This window comes from Tachysurus fulvidraco, chromosome 3 (genome assembly GCF_022655615.1).
Source record: "Tachysurus fulvidraco isolate hzauxx_2018 chromosome 3, HZAU_PFXX_2.0, whole genome shotgun sequence".
Lineage (NCBI taxonomy): Eukaryota > Metazoa > Chordata > Actinopteri > Siluriformes > Bagridae > Tachysurus > Tachysurus fulvidraco.
The window spans coordinates 17,072,696-17,091,966 of record NC_062520.1 but is presented as its reverse complement, the minus strand read 5'-3'; the positions used below and the strand labels follow the sequence as shown (position 1 = coordinate 17,091,966).

Below are 19,271 nucleotides of genomic sequence, written 5' to 3'. Positions count from 1 at the left end.
CTGTGTGTCAACTATTACATGCATATGGTACAAAGACACTCGAAGGATCCTTTTTCTCCACCTCTCATCTCTAAAAACGGAACGCTCAATGGAACATATTGCAGTAGAACCAGACCCTGCCTTTCTCTGGCAGCGGCCAGCACTCTGAGCATGGGCCAATGAAAACACATAGTCCCCCGTCTCCACTTTTAATTGGGATATTTTAGGGCTATTAGCAGTGGAGGCTGTGTGCCTACACACAGTTCCCTAGGAAACACTATTAACCCACTGCTCCATCCTGTTGCTGCACCAGGTACTGCTGGGTGATTTCCTTTAGCCGGATAAAAAAGGTAAGAGTGCATGGGATTGGCATTTTCAGCAGATGAAAAGAATGAGCTAAGACTATTCCAATGCCACCTCTAGTAAAGCTGCTGTTTTTATGTTTGAGTTTGGAGAAAGGAATGAGCCATTTGTCTCTATGGAATAGACAATAAGCCTACACCATATGTTATGCCAGCACTGATTACAGTTTCATAAGGGCCCACCTTGTTTGGCAAACAAAGATTGTCTGAATATTTGAGGATACGCCTTTAACATTTAGATGTCCAGCCAAACATCTGATAAAGAGAAACATTAAATACTTGATGTATTATATCAAAAGTATAAATTGTCAAGGTAGTTTTACTGGTACCAATTAAATAATGCCATCTGGTGGATGCAAAAGTAATGACAGGTGATTTAATCCATATAGACAGCAGCATTTTGACACTAAACCAAATGCAAACTAGTGAAACTTGAAGATTCAGCATAGAAATCAGTGCATGTACTCATGAAAAAAAAAGCAGCACGATATTATATCAAAGCAGACCTTTCACCAGTGCTAAGGTAAGCAATTAAATATGGATAAATGTATCACACTACTCATTATTATGATGAGTCACACGGACTTGTACAATGGGTCAGTAGTTCTGTTGAAATCCATCATGAACAAATGCCGAAACATCATCAATGCCAATTTCAGATAATTGAATAACTGCTTAGTTGTATCTAAATTACACTGTATAATGGAAAATGCTGTAAATGTACATTTAGATACAATTTTGCATTATTGTAATTTGAGAAATATATCTATATTTGTACCAATGCTTGTATGTTCATATATGTACAAAATTGCTTCTTCATGAAAGAATACATCTTGGAAATTGATAGTAATCTAAAAGTAATTCACAAGTAATCAAATGATGTTTTCTACACAAACACACACACACACACACACACACACACACACACACACACACACACACACACACACACACACACACACACACACACACACGAAATCTATGTGAAAGTGGGTTTGGAATTAAATATAAAGACAACAAAATAGGTTTATTATGTATATTGTGTTTCTAAGTGGAATTATTATCCAATTATAAATAAACACCCTAATTTTAAGTACAGGTTGGAGAATAAACACAGGTGATTCCTCTTTGGAAATCATTTTTATTTGTAGATGTGCTCTTAAATTTTTTGATCAGCTGCTTCATCAGTAAATGGAGATTAAATGGCAAAACACTGTTCAGTCAACCATTTCACTGTTCATTTTGAAGGGAGTTATAAATCATGGGTATGATGAATGATCTGGCCTACTGGCAGACCAGAGGTTTGGGCAACATATTTTTAAAATTCATGATGCATGACTCATGATAGTTTTTGCAAGGGTCCTAGGATGACTGACAGCTAAGTTATCATCATATTTTACTGAAGATAACATCCTCTTTTGATATTCTGAACCTGCTTTTTTTTTTTTTTTTTTTTTTTACACAACAGATATCTGCAATGACTGCCGGGAAAAAGTTCTGTGTTGGCCTCATCTGACCACAGTACCCAATCTCAGTCAATGTGCCAACAGCATTTGGCAAACCCCAGGCGCTTCAATTTATTCCTCTGAAACAGTAGGGGCTTTCTTATGGCAATCCTTCCAAATAGCATTTTGGCATGGAGGTTTTGACAAATAGTGTTTTTTGAGCTGGCAAGACCAGAATGCAACCAATACTTTAACTGTGTACTTTTTCTTCCTACCAAATTAACCACTTAGTTATAATAAGGTTTCTAAATTATTGCTATGGCAGGGGAGAGTGTTACTTATAAGGTGTTACTTGCATTTTTTTCTGAATAATACTTCATAATTATTCACCTTTCCCTTGCTGGTTGATGACATTATTTTAAACATATTAAAACAAATACCTAAATATACACTGATTCACATTTAGAAGATAAAAAAAAACTGAGGGTCGTTGCAATTATTTGTCCAATGCAAGCCTGACCTTAAAGAAGTAAGTGTGGTTATTGTATTCCCAAAGGGTTTTAGCAGTAAACGCCAATTTCTACATGGAATGTTTTATTATGGCATTTATGTTTTTGCTTCCTATACACATCTATAACTGACAGATTTCAGTTCAGTAGTGAATTTAAGATAGTTAATCAGAGGCACGTTATTGAGATGCATAATCAGTAGAATGTTATTTTTCACAGTTCACAACAATGAGGTTAAGCCTAAGGTCAGTGAGATATTTTTCAGAAATTCCTAAAAGTCATCAAATTCAGGAGATGGTGGACAGTGAGAGCTGTCATACACTATTAATAAAGCTGGTTGTGGAAGCGTGGCAGAAAATTTTACTATCCGTCAAGCTGTGCTGATCGAAAGGTCACACAAGCACACACTCCAGATGTGTGAATCTCAATTAAGTCCACACCTGTGATGGATAAGTGCAATAATTAATACACGCAATATTATTCTTTCAAAATGTGAGTGTAATCATTGGCTGGAAATAAAAGCATCACCATTCTCTTTGCTATGAACAAACACATTTTAATTAACTCATTTCAGAAATTTTAAGAGTTAAAGCAGACATAATCTATATATTTATTTATATAATTTGATTAGCAGTTTTGTGATACACGTCTGCAACAATCCTCTGCATGCTGCAAAACCCAAACACAATCCGTACATGAAATAGTGTCTGATCGTAGATGCAGGGCTCATAGTCCCCTGCATGAGATAGGAGATGGAACCCTATATTTTGCACTTTATACTTGCAACTTAGTATAGACTAATAAAGCCTATAAACTCAACTCAAGACATTTTTCTCAGTTAAAATAAACAAATTAGTCTCCCCCCCTCTCTCTCTCTCGCTCTCTCTCTCTCTCTCTCGCTCTCTTAAACACACACACACACACACACACACACACACACACACACACACACACACACACACACACACACACACACACACACAATCAGTAAATTCACTACTAATTCTAACTACTGATTCTTCTGATTCTACTCAGTCGGCCTTTCCTTTCAATACGGGAATTTTAAATTATGCCCAGTCTCTCGAACGGCTGTTTTAATAAGCAATTTTATTTTACGTTCAACTGTTTAGTGTGGACTCACAGCTCCATCTGCTGGCCACATGTAGCATTACAGTTTGTATTTCGGAAACAAAAGCTAGCCGTCATTGACCTCCGCATTTGAGGAGCATAGTAATGTCCCATCTGAAACGAGCATGTTGGCAGGAATATAGAGAGGTAGGCCAAATGAAAACGGAGGGGTTTGACCGAGTAGACAGCAATCAAGACAATAACAGCTGGCTGGCCTCTAGCAAAACTGCACAAAAACAACACAGTCTGCTGATTGTGGAAGCCAGGACTGAATAATCCTGAACTATAGTGTGTCAAGCTCACAAGTAGAACGCAGATGCCTGTCCTTTTCCATAGGTAATTAGAGATATCATAAACTTCTTACCAAAGTATGCTATAAATGGTTTGCAAATGGTTTCTTAAAAAGCCACCAGGCACTTCCAGCAGCTTGAGACTATTGATTCATTCAATGTGGCCTTTAAAGAGCTGAGAAAAACAAAGATATAAAAGATGAAAATGGCTGGTGACTAATATGAAGCATCCATCATTAACTTTGTACATCTTTCCTGCATCGTCTTGCAGAAATTAATTGAGTGGCACAGAGAGGCCGGTGGACAGCCTGAGGCTAGACTGCCTCCACCGTCTGTTCCTTGTGTCTCACACAGACATGAGCCCACTAAAATGCTGATGCCAAAAACTCACTAAGCCACTCTGTGCAAGTCCACTTCTCTCTAAAATGATTGCTATTTCTTGCAATACACTTCCAACAAGGTGTGCATTATCACCAGATCACTATTTGTATATGGGGAAGATCTAAACTTGTTAAAGAGAAACATGTCAAAACCAGTTATTTTCTATTAATGCTTTTGTGCAGTGTCTGTGGCTCAGTATAAATAACTGAGCCAAGTATACCATTCCGCTTGGTTTAACCAAGAATTTTAATGACTTCAGGATGGGCATGCTATAGAGAAACTTGTTCCTTATCCATACCACAAAAAAAAAGAAAAATTATCTAATATATATATATATATATATATATATATATATATATATATATATATATATATATATCAGGACACAATGTAAATTAAGTCACATCACTAATGAGATTAGTCATGAAGAAAAGAAAGTATACACTCCTTCAGTTATATGTTTTTATTTATCAGGACCTATTTGGTTGAGCCTTACCAAAAAAATAATAATAATAATAAACCCTTGAAAGAGAAATAAAATTGACAGGTGATAGGTGATAACAGAAACAAGATATATATATATTTTTTTTTTATTGTGTATATATATATATATATATATATATATATATATATATATATATATATATATATATATATATATATATACATATATATACACACACAGTACAGACCAAAAGTTTGGACACACCTTCTCATTCAAAGAGTTTTCTTTATTTTCATGACTATGAAAATTGTACATTCACACTGAAGGCATCAAAACTATGAATTAACACATGTGGAATTATATACGTACATAACAAAAAAGTGTGAAACAACTGAAAATATGTCATATTCTAGGTCCTTCAAAGTAGCCACCTTTTGCTTTGATTACTTCTTTGCACACTCTTGGCATTCTCTTGATGAGCTTCAAGAGGTAGTCGCCTGAAATGGTCTTCCAACAGTCTTGAAGGAGTTCCCAGAGATGCTTAGCACTTGTTGGCCCTTTTGCCTTCACTCTGCGGTCTAGACCCAAACCATCTCGATTCGGTCCAGGTCCTGTGACTGTGGAGGCCAGGTCATCTGGCACAGCACCCCATCACTCTTCTTCATGGTCAAATAGCCCTTACACAGCCATTGTCCTGTTGAAAAGGTGGTGTGTCCAAACTTTTGGAAGGTCTGTACTCTCTCTCTCTCTCTCTCTCTCTCTCTATATATATATATATATATATATATATATATATATATATATATATATATATATATATATATATATATATATAATTAGTATATATAATTAGTAATAAATTAGTGAAGCATTGTTAATAAGCTTGAATACTATCGTAAAGTAAAAAAGTAATCCAAAAATTTACAAAGGACAGACTTGTTGGAAGCTCCCCGAAACCTCCAGGCCCTCCCCACAAAGTAACAACAAGAGCGTTTCATGATGAGAAAAGTTAAAGAAAATCACTGTGAAAGTGCAGCACAGTTGGCTAAATATTAAAAAGTCAAACTAGGGTGAGTGTTTCCCATGACATCATATGACATGAAATGCAGAGGAGATAGATGGCATCATGAAATTACAGACATACTGGGAAATACTTAAAGAGAATCTAAGGTCACTGGTTAATTTCTAAGAAGGAACAGGGTAAAAGTGATTTAGTGGCCAAGCATGTCACCACCCCTAAACCCTTATTTTTATAACATACATTAATTTTTGTGCTACAATTGCACTTTTGAAGAACTGGACCAGATGGGCTAGTGTTCACTCTCTGCATGCATCAATGAGCCTTGGGCGCACCATGACTCTGTTGTCGGTTCACTGGTTGTCCTTCCTTGCACCAATTTTGGTAGGTAATTAACTGGGAACACAGCACAAGAGCTGCAGTTTTGGAGATGCTCTGACCCAGTTGACTAGCCATCACAATTTGGCCTCTATTGAAGTTGCTCAGATCTTTACACTTGCTCATTTTTGCTGCTTCCAGCACATAAACTTTAAGAACTGACCGTACATTGCTACCTAATATACATTGGTGAGTGCCAGTGTAAGAAAATAATATTATTTACTGTGCAGTTAATGTTAGGGATGATTGGTGTAGATGGCCTTTTATTTTGCTGGAAAATAATCACTTTGTTAAAATCTGGTCTTGATCCCCTGGAAAGCCCAAGTGATGTACAGAGTTGTGACATTTTCTGCTGTTTAACTGTACAACATTCAGAATATTGTAGAATCTAACAGAATATTATAGAATATTACAGATACATGTGGAAATTACATTATCCATTGTACATTTATCTCCTAATACCATTTGCACTGTTAAGACCACTGACCTACAGAAAAAAAATATACACTATATAAAGGATAGTTCTGTCTGTTCTTTTTTTTTTTTTTTTTTTTTTTAATGAGGACATTCCCTAAATTCACAATTATTTCCAGCCTTTAACTGTAAAAATTTGACATCCTGGTAAGTCTGTGCCCATGATAGCCTTAGATTCCTGTTCCTGGCTGCTGTGAGTAAAACGAGATGTGGTCTTCTGCTGTTAAAAATCACGCTGAGCTTCAACTCCTTCAACCAACAACATAAAGCTGAGGCTTCAGTGGACACAGACTGACCAAAACTGGAAAGCTGAAGACAGAAATATAATGTAGTCTGGTCTGATGATTCTTGATTTCTGCTGAGGCACACAGATGGTACGATCACAATTTGGTGCCAACAGGCTGGTGGAGGTGGTGGAATGATGGCATCACTTAAATGCCACTGCAGATTGGAGTATTGTTGCTGACCATGTACAGTTCTTCAGATCACAATTTACCTGTCATCTAATGACAACGTCCGACATCACAATGCACAATGTCCCAAACAAAAGTCTTAAAGTGTTTTCATGAGACCCTGTGTCAATGTGAGGTGGAACTGCAATAATGTGAATGAGAGATAAAAAACATTAACCTGCTGTGTGTTAACTAACACAAACTCGCATCAACATTGGCTAGTTATCTAACTTGGCTCGAATCCTCACACCCCTGTCACAAACTGTGCCTCAGATACAGGGCACTGCTCCACCTAAATGACTCATATTTACTTCCTGTTCATAACCGCTCTGTAGTTTTCACGGCATTCACTAAATTACAGGGGTTTCGTTACCACGACGTAAAGTGGGCGTGTTTCCAGGGGTCTAGGAAAAAAGCTCTCTTTCACAACAAAGAAAAAAACAAAAAACAGCATACTACGAAGGGCAAAACAGTCACACAGGTAGATTTCATTTAGAAAACAAATAAACAACCAAGAACTACGGTTATAGTTATGGTTAGGGATAGGGCTAGATGATCAAATAGGCCACGCCTACACGATGACGCAATATCTGTTACGCTGTTTTGTATAAATCCCTGGAAATATGTGCATGCCGTAGTTTCACTTTTAGCAGCTATGCTATAAATAACAAGTGCAATAACAGCCCAAAAACAGAAACTGAAAAGCCCCTGCTTGTGTATTATGCACAGGTGTAATTATAGCACACATTATCTGGCATGTTTTGGTTACTAAGTAGCTTAAACAAAAGCAACACGGGGAACAAAACAGACAAACTGCGTTTCTTCTTTGGTTTAAAGGCGGATAGCATCCAGCTTATAAGTGCATTGTCGCCCCCTTCTGCTACGGAGTGTGGGTCAGATGATAGGTTGAAATAAAACTTAGTCTGTTCCCGCTTTCCATCCAGTCACAGAGGCCTCACACACACCACCACCCTCCACACACACACACACACACACGCACACGCACACACACACACACACACACACACACACACACACACACACACACACACACACACACACACATCATACTTTAATTATCTATCAATATTTTGTTTAACAATCCTGTTTCTCTTAAAAATGTCATTAAAATACTCCTCTGTGTTCTGTTTACCTTGCTCAGTAAACCTTTTAAAGTGATCTTCTGCACCCCATTAGCTTATTCTTCATTGCCTCTGTGTTTCATAACTTTTACAATCATGATTATATACTGCACTGACTTCTCTTCTCAACATCCTTTACATAATCCTGCCTGGTGCTTTTCTAACATCTTTAGTGTTTTTTTTTCAATGATGTCCCAACATGGATCTAGTCAGCACTGCATGTTTTCTCCTATTTCATATTTCTCTAAAACTGCCTTCCATGTTCCTCTCTATCCCATTGTTAGATTTTCCTTGAATTTGGCTGCCTGGTTGTTGGTCTGCTCACCAACATACTAGAATTCTCCTAATGTGTAAAAGAAAAGTAAGCTGGACCAAGTTCACAGTATTTATTGAAGATGTTCGTGTAGCATAGTCGTCTTATGGAACTTAACCCAAAGGTACTGTCTGTGTGACCAGACATTATACCTGGTAACAAATGGCCTTCGAAAGATACAGTTAGGACCTTCTACTTGAGAACTTACAGTGGACAGGATAGAAGGGCCATCCTGTGTTGATCAGTTGATTGCTTTACAGACAGGCCATTATGCTAACTACAGGTGGGACACAGGCACAATGAAATCAGCCATTGTATTCCCCCTTTACAATTATATGTAAATTACAGGCGGGGTACAGGAACATCAGACAGTAATTACATATGAATGTCAGGTGTTGGTTATGCAAGTTTTTGAATGAAATAACCTTAAACTTGCTAAAACAGGTGATGAGTCAGAGCACATCAAAACCCTTTCCAGTACTACCTTTTCCACCTATTGCACAGCAGCTAATATTGCCATCATATCTATATATCCCTATTTTTTATGATTTTTAATAATTTCTGTTTCTTTTCCTGGAATTGCCACCTCAAATCCATGCAGTAGTTTGTAGTGACACAGTCCTATTTTGTAAGAAGGCAACTGGATGAGTTACAGTAGATGTAACAAAAAAATAATAATCTGACCAGTACATGAAAAAATAGATAATAATACTAATGATTGTATTGTAATTGCTGAGACAGTCTGTTGCATTTTATTGCATTATAGTATAGGTACTGTATATTTCAGTACATTTCTTGTCCAAGATCAAGACTGGTTCAATATAGTGCCCGTGTAAAAGTTGCCATTTCTCACATATAGATTTTTCACTCTACTGTCACTGAAAACAACATCTCAGAAACAATCAGCTATAATATCTGACAGGAGCTTTGTGCTTGCTTTTTGTTTCTCACAATTATATCAACATAATATGCAAAAGCACTTATTCTTATAGTGTCCAGGTCACTGCCCAATACACTCTCCAGACTAACAAAGTCAAAAGCCTTTCTGTCTAAACTATTTATGAAAAATAGTTGGGAATTGTCAAGTTTTGCCCTTTGAAGCTCCTCAGCACACTGTGCTCGAAGCCCATCCAGTATTTCAGTCTCTGGACAACACAAGTCTTCTTGGGCCTGCAAATGGCAGTCAATCTTTGTTTGGACGAAATGGTACTTCTTCTGTAGCTTTTGGATAACTCTCGCAAGGTCTATGTGGCGTGCCCTCTTCCACTCAGACACAATAAGCAAATAGAAATCAAAAGTATCCAAAGTTTCTGTCATCTTCTCTAAGGAGTTTTCCATAATGTTCTCTATTCCAGACATATCCCAGAATCTGACATTTGGGTAATTAGTACTTGTTGCTGGTGTTTTGGCATGTGCTGAACAAAAAGCTCCATTCTGCTGTCTTATTAGACCATTCAGAAGAGTAGTTACCCCAGATCGTGAATCCCCTAAAACAGCCACATCAAGCTGAAAGTTTTCTAGAGCCTCCAATGTAGTCTTAAATTTTCCAGTCCCACTTGCAATGGCAAAAGTTTTGCATAAGGTTTTTAGGTCTGTTACGTCCTTTTCGTTGATTTTCCCATTCTGCAAAGCCTGGCGCATGATAGTCCTGATGTGGATGAGAGAGAGAGAGAGAGAGAGAGAGAGAGAGAGAGAGAGAGAGAGAGAGAGAGAGAGAGAGAGAGAGAGAGAGAGAGAGAAAATGAATAAGGGAAGAGAAACACTAAACTGTTGTATTGATCTTATTTTTGTATTATTTCTTTAATACAATGACAAAAGACACAGTTATAATATACCTACCTTTGTTTCCACCAGTCTCCGCTGAACAAACTGGCCAGGAAAAAGGGGAAAGCTTCTCTTTTGATTTCTGGAGCCTCTTTCTTAAAAGTGTCCTTAAGCTTCTGCATGTCATACTTCTGTGTATAATGTGCTGACACTAAGAAGATATGTGGGTGCAAGTTTTTCTGTTCTACATATTTTAAACATTCATCTCTCATGACAGTTAAAGCACCAGTTTCGGTGAAGTTATTTTTCCTACTCTGTGCATGCAAGTCGTTGTCTACTTTTGTTCTAATAACATAAAAAGGCTTTTTTTGTTTATGTATTTCATCAATCACAAGCATGTTGTTTTCTCGAAATCGTTCAGATATCACTACAAAAAACATGTCATAGAGATTAAAGTTCATTGTCTCTATATAACTCTTTGATGTAAAAGAGGGTGTGCCCATCCCGGGAAGGTCCCACAGTCTCACAAGGGGGCAGTTTGGATATTGATACACTTTAGGTTCCATTGTGGTCTCTACAACTCCTGTTGGTGCAGCACCTTTAGCATCATGATCCAGTCCAAGGAGAGCATTTATGAGTGTAGATTTTCCTGAGCCAGAATCTCCTGTCACAGCAACATCCACCTTAAACTGATCATACATTTTCAGAAAAGTCATAAACTGTTGAGGGATTTTCTCCGGGCTTATAGACTGGACTGCCTCTGTGACTTTGTTGATGTATTCCTCTGGGATCTTTTGTGGCACATTAAATCTTTTTGGGGAGAAAAATGAGGACATTTCATTAATTATCATGAATGATTATTGTTCCCATAACTGATAACTGATGACATTTATTGGTTTATAAACACTTGATTGGCAGCTTATTAAATGCACATAACTGGTTCATTTACGAGATATCATACAAGTTACACATTGTAGGTATATAATTACTGATCTTAATACATTTGTTTTCTCTTCACTATTTTTCAGCCCTTCTTCCAGGCATCTGTGGAAACAGAAACACTGAACCATTGCTGACTAGATATTATGTGGGAGGAAAGTTCTGAGTACAGCAGTGACACTAACATGGTAGCTTGAGGGGCACTAGTCTGACATCAGATGCAACAGTGTTGCTTTGTTTGTTTTATATTAATTATTATTATTGTTATTATTATTGTTATTATTATTATTATTATTAGTAGTAGTAGTAGTAGTAGTAGTAGTAGTAGTAGTAGTAGTAGTAGTAGTAGTAGTAGTAGAAGTAGTAGTAGTAGTAGTAGAAGTAGTAGTAGTAGTAGTAGTAGTAGTAGTAGTAGTAGTAGTAGTAGTAGTAGTAGTAGTAGAAGTAGTAGTAGTAGTAGTAGTAGTAGTAGTAGTAGTAGTAGTAGTAGAAGTAGTAGTAGTAGTAGTAGTAGTAGTAGTAGTAGTAGTAGTAGTAGTAGTAGTAGTAGTAGTAGTAGTAGTGCTGTTGCAATTGTAAATAGTCCACCAGCCAAAAAAAACATCTAACCATCCAGCCATGAGTAATACATCAACAATGTACAGTACTGTGCAAAAATATCTAACTTTTTTGGCATATTCAGAGGACTGCTATAAAACAAAGATGCCATTAAAATAACTAAATGAACGGTTTCTTCTTTTGTTAGAGAAGAGCAGTAAACAGTAATAAACTAAACCAAGTCAGTATTTGGTGTGACAAACCTTTGCTTAAAAATCAGTCATAGGTACAATAGGTGATGTATAATAAAGTTAAAATTAGTTGTGTGTTTTACTGAAGAAGAAAAAGAAGTAGTAATTTAAACCAATAATTAATCCCAGATTTCTCCTCATTTTGCTAATATCAAGTAGAAAGTTGCCTGAACAAAAGAGAGCCTACATACAAACACAATGCACTTGTAACCGGCTGAAGAAGGCACAAGTGTATACTCACCCAACATATTCCATTTTGCCGATTTAGAAAGCCAAGAACAATCAAAGTGAAAGTAGACACCGATCTATGCAGAACTGAGAAAAGGGCTATATTATATACTATTACCACCATTACTTTATTCAGCAAATGTTACTTTTTAAACATCAGTATATAAGCATTTGCCAGAGCATTGTAAGCTACACACTTTGTAACACTGCCTGAGTTACACTACTGTGACTCATGAAACTAAAAAAGAAAACACCCTTCAGCTCCTCCCCTTGTAGGCTCGGTCAGAGTTTCGTCATGTCAGTAACCTCCTGAACAGTAAATTATGCTTTAAGCTTTCTCTATTGTTCACTGGAATGTCTAGAGTGCTAAGATACACAATATGTCCAAATTGTTGTAGGCACCTGTTCTACTGTTCTGGAAAGTCTTTCCATTAGATTTTGGATCATAACTGTGCAAATCTCTGTCCAGATAAACTGTAATACTACAGCCCAGAGGTGGCATTACTTTGGCACCCAAGATCTCGATTCAAAACAAATATGCTAAGGTAAGCTAAGAGAAATTATAATAGATCTGTTTCTGTGGTGTACAGAACAATTTTTAAGATATATTGCATAGAAATCTGCATGTTGGAGGATTTACCTGTATGTGTGAGTCAGTGTAAAGTTTGGTGCATGGAATTTCAACTCGTTATACTGTAGGTGAAATCTCTCACATTGGGCCCAAAGTTTCAAAGATAAGTGCTTACTGGAGCTGAATGAATGATTTTAGAATGTAACTTTTTATTTAATATTTACTTTTATTTATTATGTGTGTGTGTTTACATTATGTAATATTTTACAACTTGAGACAAACAGGTATTAATATTTCTCTGATTGCAATATAGTGCATAATTGAACATTATTCACTTGACAATTAAGTGGCAGTGGCCATAAAGAATTTAAGATTTGCATGTGAAATATAAAAAAAAACAGTGTTGTTTATAAATCAGCACAGTGCGTATGCTTAACACTCATGTATTCAATGTGAAAAAAAGTCACATATAATGTTTGTTCTTAAAAATACCTTTATGGTCATACACATTAATTAAAAAAATGTATTGTAATATATTATACTTTATGAGAAGTAAATGTATTAATCCATACTTCTATATGCATTTTTATTTGTTCTTATTCAGTTTTCTACTATTTGTCTAGTACAGGAGTTTTGCGTCTGGTGTGGCTGTCTGGAGGACTAATAGTTGTTAAGTATGTCATTGATCCATGGCATCAGAGCACACACTTTAGTGTAAACACCAGGATAATTTGGTTGAGCACAGCCATAACCCCAGGATACAATACCCTGCAGCACACGATTACACACCAGAGGACCTCCAGAGTCACCCTGAAAGAAAAATGTAGAGTCAGTGTGTATGAAAGACATGAAAGAAAATGTTCTGCTTTGCTGGATTGTTGCTAATAGAAGGAATCCATTTACAAATGATCTAAAAGGGCATGTATGTAATGAATGTATTGAAGGGTTAAAAGGGCTACTGTATAATACACACACAGCAAATGTAACCAAATGGGATACCTGGGATTTTGTTTATTTTATCATTTGTTTATATAGTACAATGATATATGTTAAAAAAAAAAATTAAAAATTTAAAAATTTAAAAAAAAATTGTTTTTATTTATCTATTTATTTATTTATCAGCTGTAGTGTTCATATTTTATGGGTAAAAGGGGGAGGCATGGAATGCCATTGGGTATTTTTTATTTCATCTCAGAAGGAGAGGGAAGACTTCATATAGTCCCTACAGCACACAAAAAAGGTTGCAGCCTGGGTGAAACATAATTCGAACAGAGGTTTGCAAGAACGATCATTCAATACTGACGAGGAGATTAATGTAACTGTTAATTAAACGTTTTAGTTGAATCTTTGTTTATAACATATCTGGTTATTTGTGAATTTTTGTTAATCTTTTGGGTCTGAAGGGAAAGGTAAGGGAGTACATATAGTAAAGTAATAAATTTGATACAGGGAACAATGTGACTAGTTTATTAGTTTGTTTAAATTTTATGTATACAAAAAATGGAAGCCAGAGGAGTAATACAGATTAAAGGTTATATGATTTGTTTATGTAGAACTATTTTTTTTATACTTAAGAACTTTTCTTATCTAAGTTACTAAGGACAAGACTTTTTAAAGAATTTTCGAAAAGAGGGAAAACAGAGCTACACAGATATCTCCCATGTTGAAAATGCTGCAGTAATAATGTGTAACAGTGTGGTTGTATATATGTACATGAATCTATAAGTAAACACATATATAATATGACATTATTTTATATGCTACTTTATAGTATGTGTCAGTTATAGAATATATAAGAATATATACCACACCTGACAGGAATCTTTGCCTCCCTCCAGATAGCCAGCACACACCATGTTGTTTGTGATCTTTCCTGGATACAAGTTCTTACAGGCTTCTTCAGAGAGAATGGGAACCTCTACACACTGGAGGTTGAATGGGTTGAATACTTAAAAACAGGAACATGTAAAAGTGTTAGAGAAATTTTACAAGGCAAAATAAAAAAAACATATATCATAATTTATTAGCAATTAACATAATGTCTGCTGTTATATGCTTTACTGAAGCTTCTGTCTATGAGTGTGTATGAGTGAACATAATATATCAGGTTAAAAAGACAACATTTGGTAGGGGATCTGGGAATCGTTGCTATTATATTATGTATTTGGTCCATTTCAGATGGATGTTAAAATAAATTCAGTGAAAATGTAACATTAGTTCATTAGTTTTTATTGATTAACTTGGACTGACCTGAGTCTGCGTAGATGTTGCCCCAACCAGATACCGTACACATCTCCCCTGGAGTAGGGCATGACGTGGGCAGAGCAACAGGCTTCACAAACTCATTTACCGTTACAGGGTGGGCTAATTTCAACAGCATGATGTCATAGTCCAGTGTCTGATAGTCATAGCTCTGGTGCCAATAGATGGCATCCACAGCCATGTACTGCTCTGTGCCTTCATACTTCCAGATGTGGTGCTCACCCAGGATAACTATCTGGGCATAGGGACTGAGGTGACAGAAATAAAGCACATACATGTGTCTGGAACAGTAGACAAGTACAAATCTGAAGAATGTAGAATGTTCTAGCAGCAAATGGCTAAGTGTATGTGAATGGAATGGATCTTTAATACTAACTCAATCCAGCAGTGAGCAGCAGAGATGACCCACTGGTTATTGATGAGGGAACCACCACAGAAATGATATCCAATATTCAAAGTGGCCTGCCAGGGCTGAGAGTGAGCCGAACACTCATAACCACCAACTATCTTATCATCCAGCGGTGCTGCCACTGAGACACACACATGCAGAAAAATAATGAAGTAAAGTATTTTACCCCCTTGTACTAATAGGTAAAGGATGGTGTAATAAATATATAATATATTAGGCCCCAGTAAAGCAGGAAATTGGTTTTACCTTTTAAGTCATGAAAGCAAAAATAGCTGACAAAAATCCCTGCATGTGCTAAAACTTATATAAGATTATTTTCTTCCTTACCTGCAACACCCAGAAGAGCTAACAATAAGATCATCATGCTTGCCACAGTGTTTACCTGTCTGGACACAATATGGTCAGTTGTGCTGCATTTATAGCAGTGTGTTTATCTCACTGTTGCACATGTGCAAGAAAACACAGATTCTCTCTCTCTCTCTCTCTCTCTCTCTCTCTCTCTCTCTCTCTCTCTCTCTCTCTCTCTCTCTCTCACACACACACTTATGTACACATTGAATTTTCACACAGGGCTAAAGTGATCAAGATATTCTCTAACACTTACGTGAGCATAACATTTATATTAATAAATAGAAATGAAGCCATGGACTATAGCAGCTTAGATAAACATTCTCATTCTCACTTTATCCTTATTAATCGAAGAAAATGATCCCAAGGTGTTTGAAACGTTTGCTTTTTGATCTAATCATTTATTGCTACATTGAAGTGTCATGGTCATTACAGCATGTGGTTGTTTTCACACAGTACCTGCCATTAAATATAAAACAGTTTCTAATATGTCGTAGGCATCCGTGAATTAAACTTAAGATCCTCAATGTTAACACAAATGTTCTTGTGGCCTTGTACAGGCTGAAGCTATGCTATGAATCAAATAAGATTATTTAAACATTAAGATTAATTTCTATTTTAATTATCTTCAGCTATTTATAAAATACTTGACATGACAAATACCATTGTCATGTCAAACCTTCAGAGAAGTTAACCATTGAACAATATCAGTGGCTTTGAGCCAGGTGTGCTCGTAACTGGACTAAAATTGGTATATATATGAAGTTACGTGACACTCTTGCTGCTGAAGCAATCAACATGAGCTTGATTATTTTGCTAGTGCTAGTAGGAGCTGCTGGTAAAGAAACTAACATTTTATTACTTAAGTAGTGTTATTATGAGACATTTAGAATGATAGATATGCTTAACATTATGTGACATGAAACGGCTTTTTTCTTTCTTCGTAATGAATTTCATTATTATCTAAACAACAATAATGGTGCACTTCTGTTTTAATCATTAGGAATAGTGTCTGTAGTGATCAGTAGAAAGTCAGAACGAGAACTCATGATAGAATAATGAGCTGTAATAATAAATAATGAACCCATCATATAAACAATACCAACGATTCAACATCCATGATTAGAAATGTGCTTGGAACTTTATAGCGTTCATGTACATGTGTGTGCTTTATGTCAACACAGTGGCAGCACCCAGTGGTGAAGAAAGAATTGTCGGAGGTTCTGAGTGTGTTGCACATTCACAACCATGGATGGTGTCTCTGCACTATGGCTACCACTTCTGTGGAGGAGTGCTCATCAATGAACAGTGGGTGCTCTCTACTGCCCAGTGCTGGTACAAGTAAGTACAACACAAATGTAAAGTATTCTTTTCTTTACCACTGAATCACCTCTGAACCATTCTTATTTCCGTTCAAAATAACATCTCAGAATTTTTTTTTTATATAATCTTGAACTGTGTGAAACTGAGTTTAGTTCTTCATAACTTGGGCTCTAGGACATCCAGCAAAGGTTAAGTGAATTTACTTTGCACTATAAATAGGGACATTGTTGTCCTTGAAAAGCACAGTATAGTGAGTTATTTATGAATAATTGCACACTAGCAATGGTAAGCCATTCACATCTATAAAATTTATGTTTAAGGTGAGAAAAATACATCATAGTTTGCACTAGGATGAATCGTCAGTCATGTTTCCTCAGGTAATCAGGTGATTCTTCCCACATTAGACACCATTGCTCAGGTGATCCAGATGAGGTTAAGCAGATGCCAGCTTGTATAGCAGCAGCCTACAAACATGAGTTATCTGTCCTATACAAAGCTATATACTGTAGCACTGTTAACTTTATCACTCGCAGTTGTTTTGAGATCATTGATAGAATCAGTGACAGGATTATAATACTTTAAAAAAAAACTTTTTTAATAGCTGGCAAATACTGGTTAAATGGTTCTACTGTATATTTGCATTATTCCTAACTTATCAGATGCTTGTTATTTTTTTAGTTTTTTTTTTCTTTGTTAAAGTAATTTGTGTATACTTGCAGGCTCCTGGATATTAATTTGACATGCATCTTTGTCTTGATTGTTTTTAAAAGTCCCTACAGCATGCAGCTTATTTTGGGAGATCATGATGTGCGTATTTTTGAGGGAACTGAGCAGCTTCTGAAGATAGAAAATATTATCTGGCATCCCAAGCAAGTACTTTTTTTCACAGCAATTCTTGGACAAATTTGATATGACTGTGAAATCCCTGAAATTATAGGAATGTAATAGCTACAGTACATGTCTATTCCAAGTCTAAATTGTTTCCTATCCTGTCTCTAGCTATGACTACAGAACCCTGGACTATGACATTATGCTAATTAAGCTGTTCCACCCAGTGAAAGTGACTGATGCGGTGCGGCCAATTTCTCTGCCAGCTGGCTGTCCATACGATGGAATGCCCTGTACTGTCTCTGGCTGGGGGTCTCTATATGCGGATTCCTGTATGATCATCCATGTTTATACATAATTTTAAACTCAGCTAGAATTAATATTAAAATCGAAAGAGTGTGCCACTTATCTTGATACTGTATACTGTATTAAATTTATACTGCATATTTGTATTGCTTAAAAAATATGTTTTAATCAATTACCAATATTGTCTCTTACATTAAGGGATAACTTATTTTGTCTTCAAACAGTATTCATGCCATTCCGTCTTCAATGTGCTGATATCCCTGTTGTGGGTGAGAAGGAGTGTGAGAAGTCTTATCCTGGTATGCTGACTCCTAGAATGCTGTGTGCTGGTCGGAAGGAGGGTGGCCAGGATGCCTGCTCTGTACGTAATTACAACCTTTCATCAGAATGCTTAAAAATACACCTGATATCAGACTTTACAAGATGAAGAGCGTAAACAATTGACTTCATGGGTCTGTCATTTTAGAAGCAAAGTACTGCAACAATTTTTTCACATGTACAGCAATTGAATGAGAGTGAAATTGAATGTGATCTTGGATGTTTTGTCAGAGAGATGCGGGCAGTCCTTTGGTGTGCTATGGAGAGGTGCAAGGCCTGGTGTCTTGGGGTCAAGGTTGTGGCCTGCCTGGCTACCCCGGTGTCTACGTCAAAGTGTGCGAGTTCCTCTACTGGATCAAAGATGTCATTGCAGCAAACCCTTAGAGTTTCTTTCTGTATTACATCTGCTTTTTTTCACACTCTTTATTTCACTTTCCACCTCAGACCATTTTTCACCCATGTGTCATCCTGTACTATTTTGAGTGTTCTATGTATAGACTGTGCTGTCTTTATTTTTGTTCCCACTCACACATCATAACACAAAATGACCAGATAGAATTGGGTGACATAAATAAAAAATACCCCTGCTGCCACAGTGACTTCCACTTCCTTCTTTTAAAACATTTCAAATTCCTAATTGACTTTAGTACATGTATACATGTATATAAAGTGTTTACTATCAGTTCAGATATAACAAAAATGCATGGTCTAGAATGGTCTATTTTTAGAATAAATTTTACCTTTTGAAATTTTTATTTCAGAATGGCAGATATTTTTGTATCTTAGAGATGGTGTAGATGTTTTCTATGCTTGTCTTGTACAAAACACATTCATTTCTATTTGAACTCTATTTGGATTTCCATAATGTAAA

At 36.4% G+C, this 19,271-nt stretch overlaps 3 protein-coding genes across 3 annotated transcripts; 1 reads left to right on the top strand and 2 right to left on the bottom strand.

Annotated features, from left to right (window-relative positions):
• Window positions 1-8,374: 8,374 nt before the first annotated feature.
• On the bottom strand, window positions 8,375-12,934 carry irgq1 (immunity-related GTPase family, q1). The gene is made up of 3 exons (XM_027148902.2): window positions 12,049-12,934; window positions 10,156-10,890; window positions 8,375-9,964 (listed from the first exon to the last, which is right to left on the bottom strand). The coding sequence occupies exons 1-3, from the start codon at window positions 12,060-12,062 to the stop codon at window positions 9,223-9,225; spliced, it is 1,491 nt and encodes a 496-aa protein (XP_027004703.1). The 5' UTR covers window positions 12,063-12,934; the 3' UTR covers window positions 8,375-9,222.
• A 244-nt stretch (window positions 12,935-13,178) lies between these two features.
• LOC113644463 (trypsin-2-like) lies at window positions 13,179-15,728 on the bottom strand. The gene is made up of 5 exons (XM_027149333.2): window positions 15,605-15,728; window positions 15,245-15,398; window positions 14,857-15,116; window positions 14,418-14,554; window positions 13,179-13,416 (listed from the first exon to the last, which is right to left on the bottom strand). Exons 1-5 carry the CDS (start codon window positions 15,639-15,641, stop codon window positions 13,267-13,269), a joined length of 738 nt encoding a protein of 245 aa, XP_027005134.2. The 5' UTR covers window positions 15,642-15,728; the 3' UTR covers window positions 13,179-13,266.
• Window positions 15,729-16,401: 673 nt separating this feature from the next.
• LOC113644462 (trypsin-like) lies at window positions 16,402-18,993 on the top strand. Its single transcript, XM_027149332.1, has 6 exons — window positions 16,402-16,463; window positions 16,810-16,966; window positions 17,719-17,817; window positions 17,948-18,108; window positions 18,307-18,443; window positions 18,632-18,993. The coding sequence occupies exons 1-6, from the start codon at window positions 16,424-16,426 to the stop codon at window positions 18,782-18,784; spliced, it is 747 nt and encodes a 248-aa protein (XP_027005133.1). The 5' UTR covers window positions 16,402-16,423; the 3' UTR covers window positions 18,785-18,993.
• The last annotated feature ends 278 nt before the right edge of the window (window positions 18,994-19,271 follow it).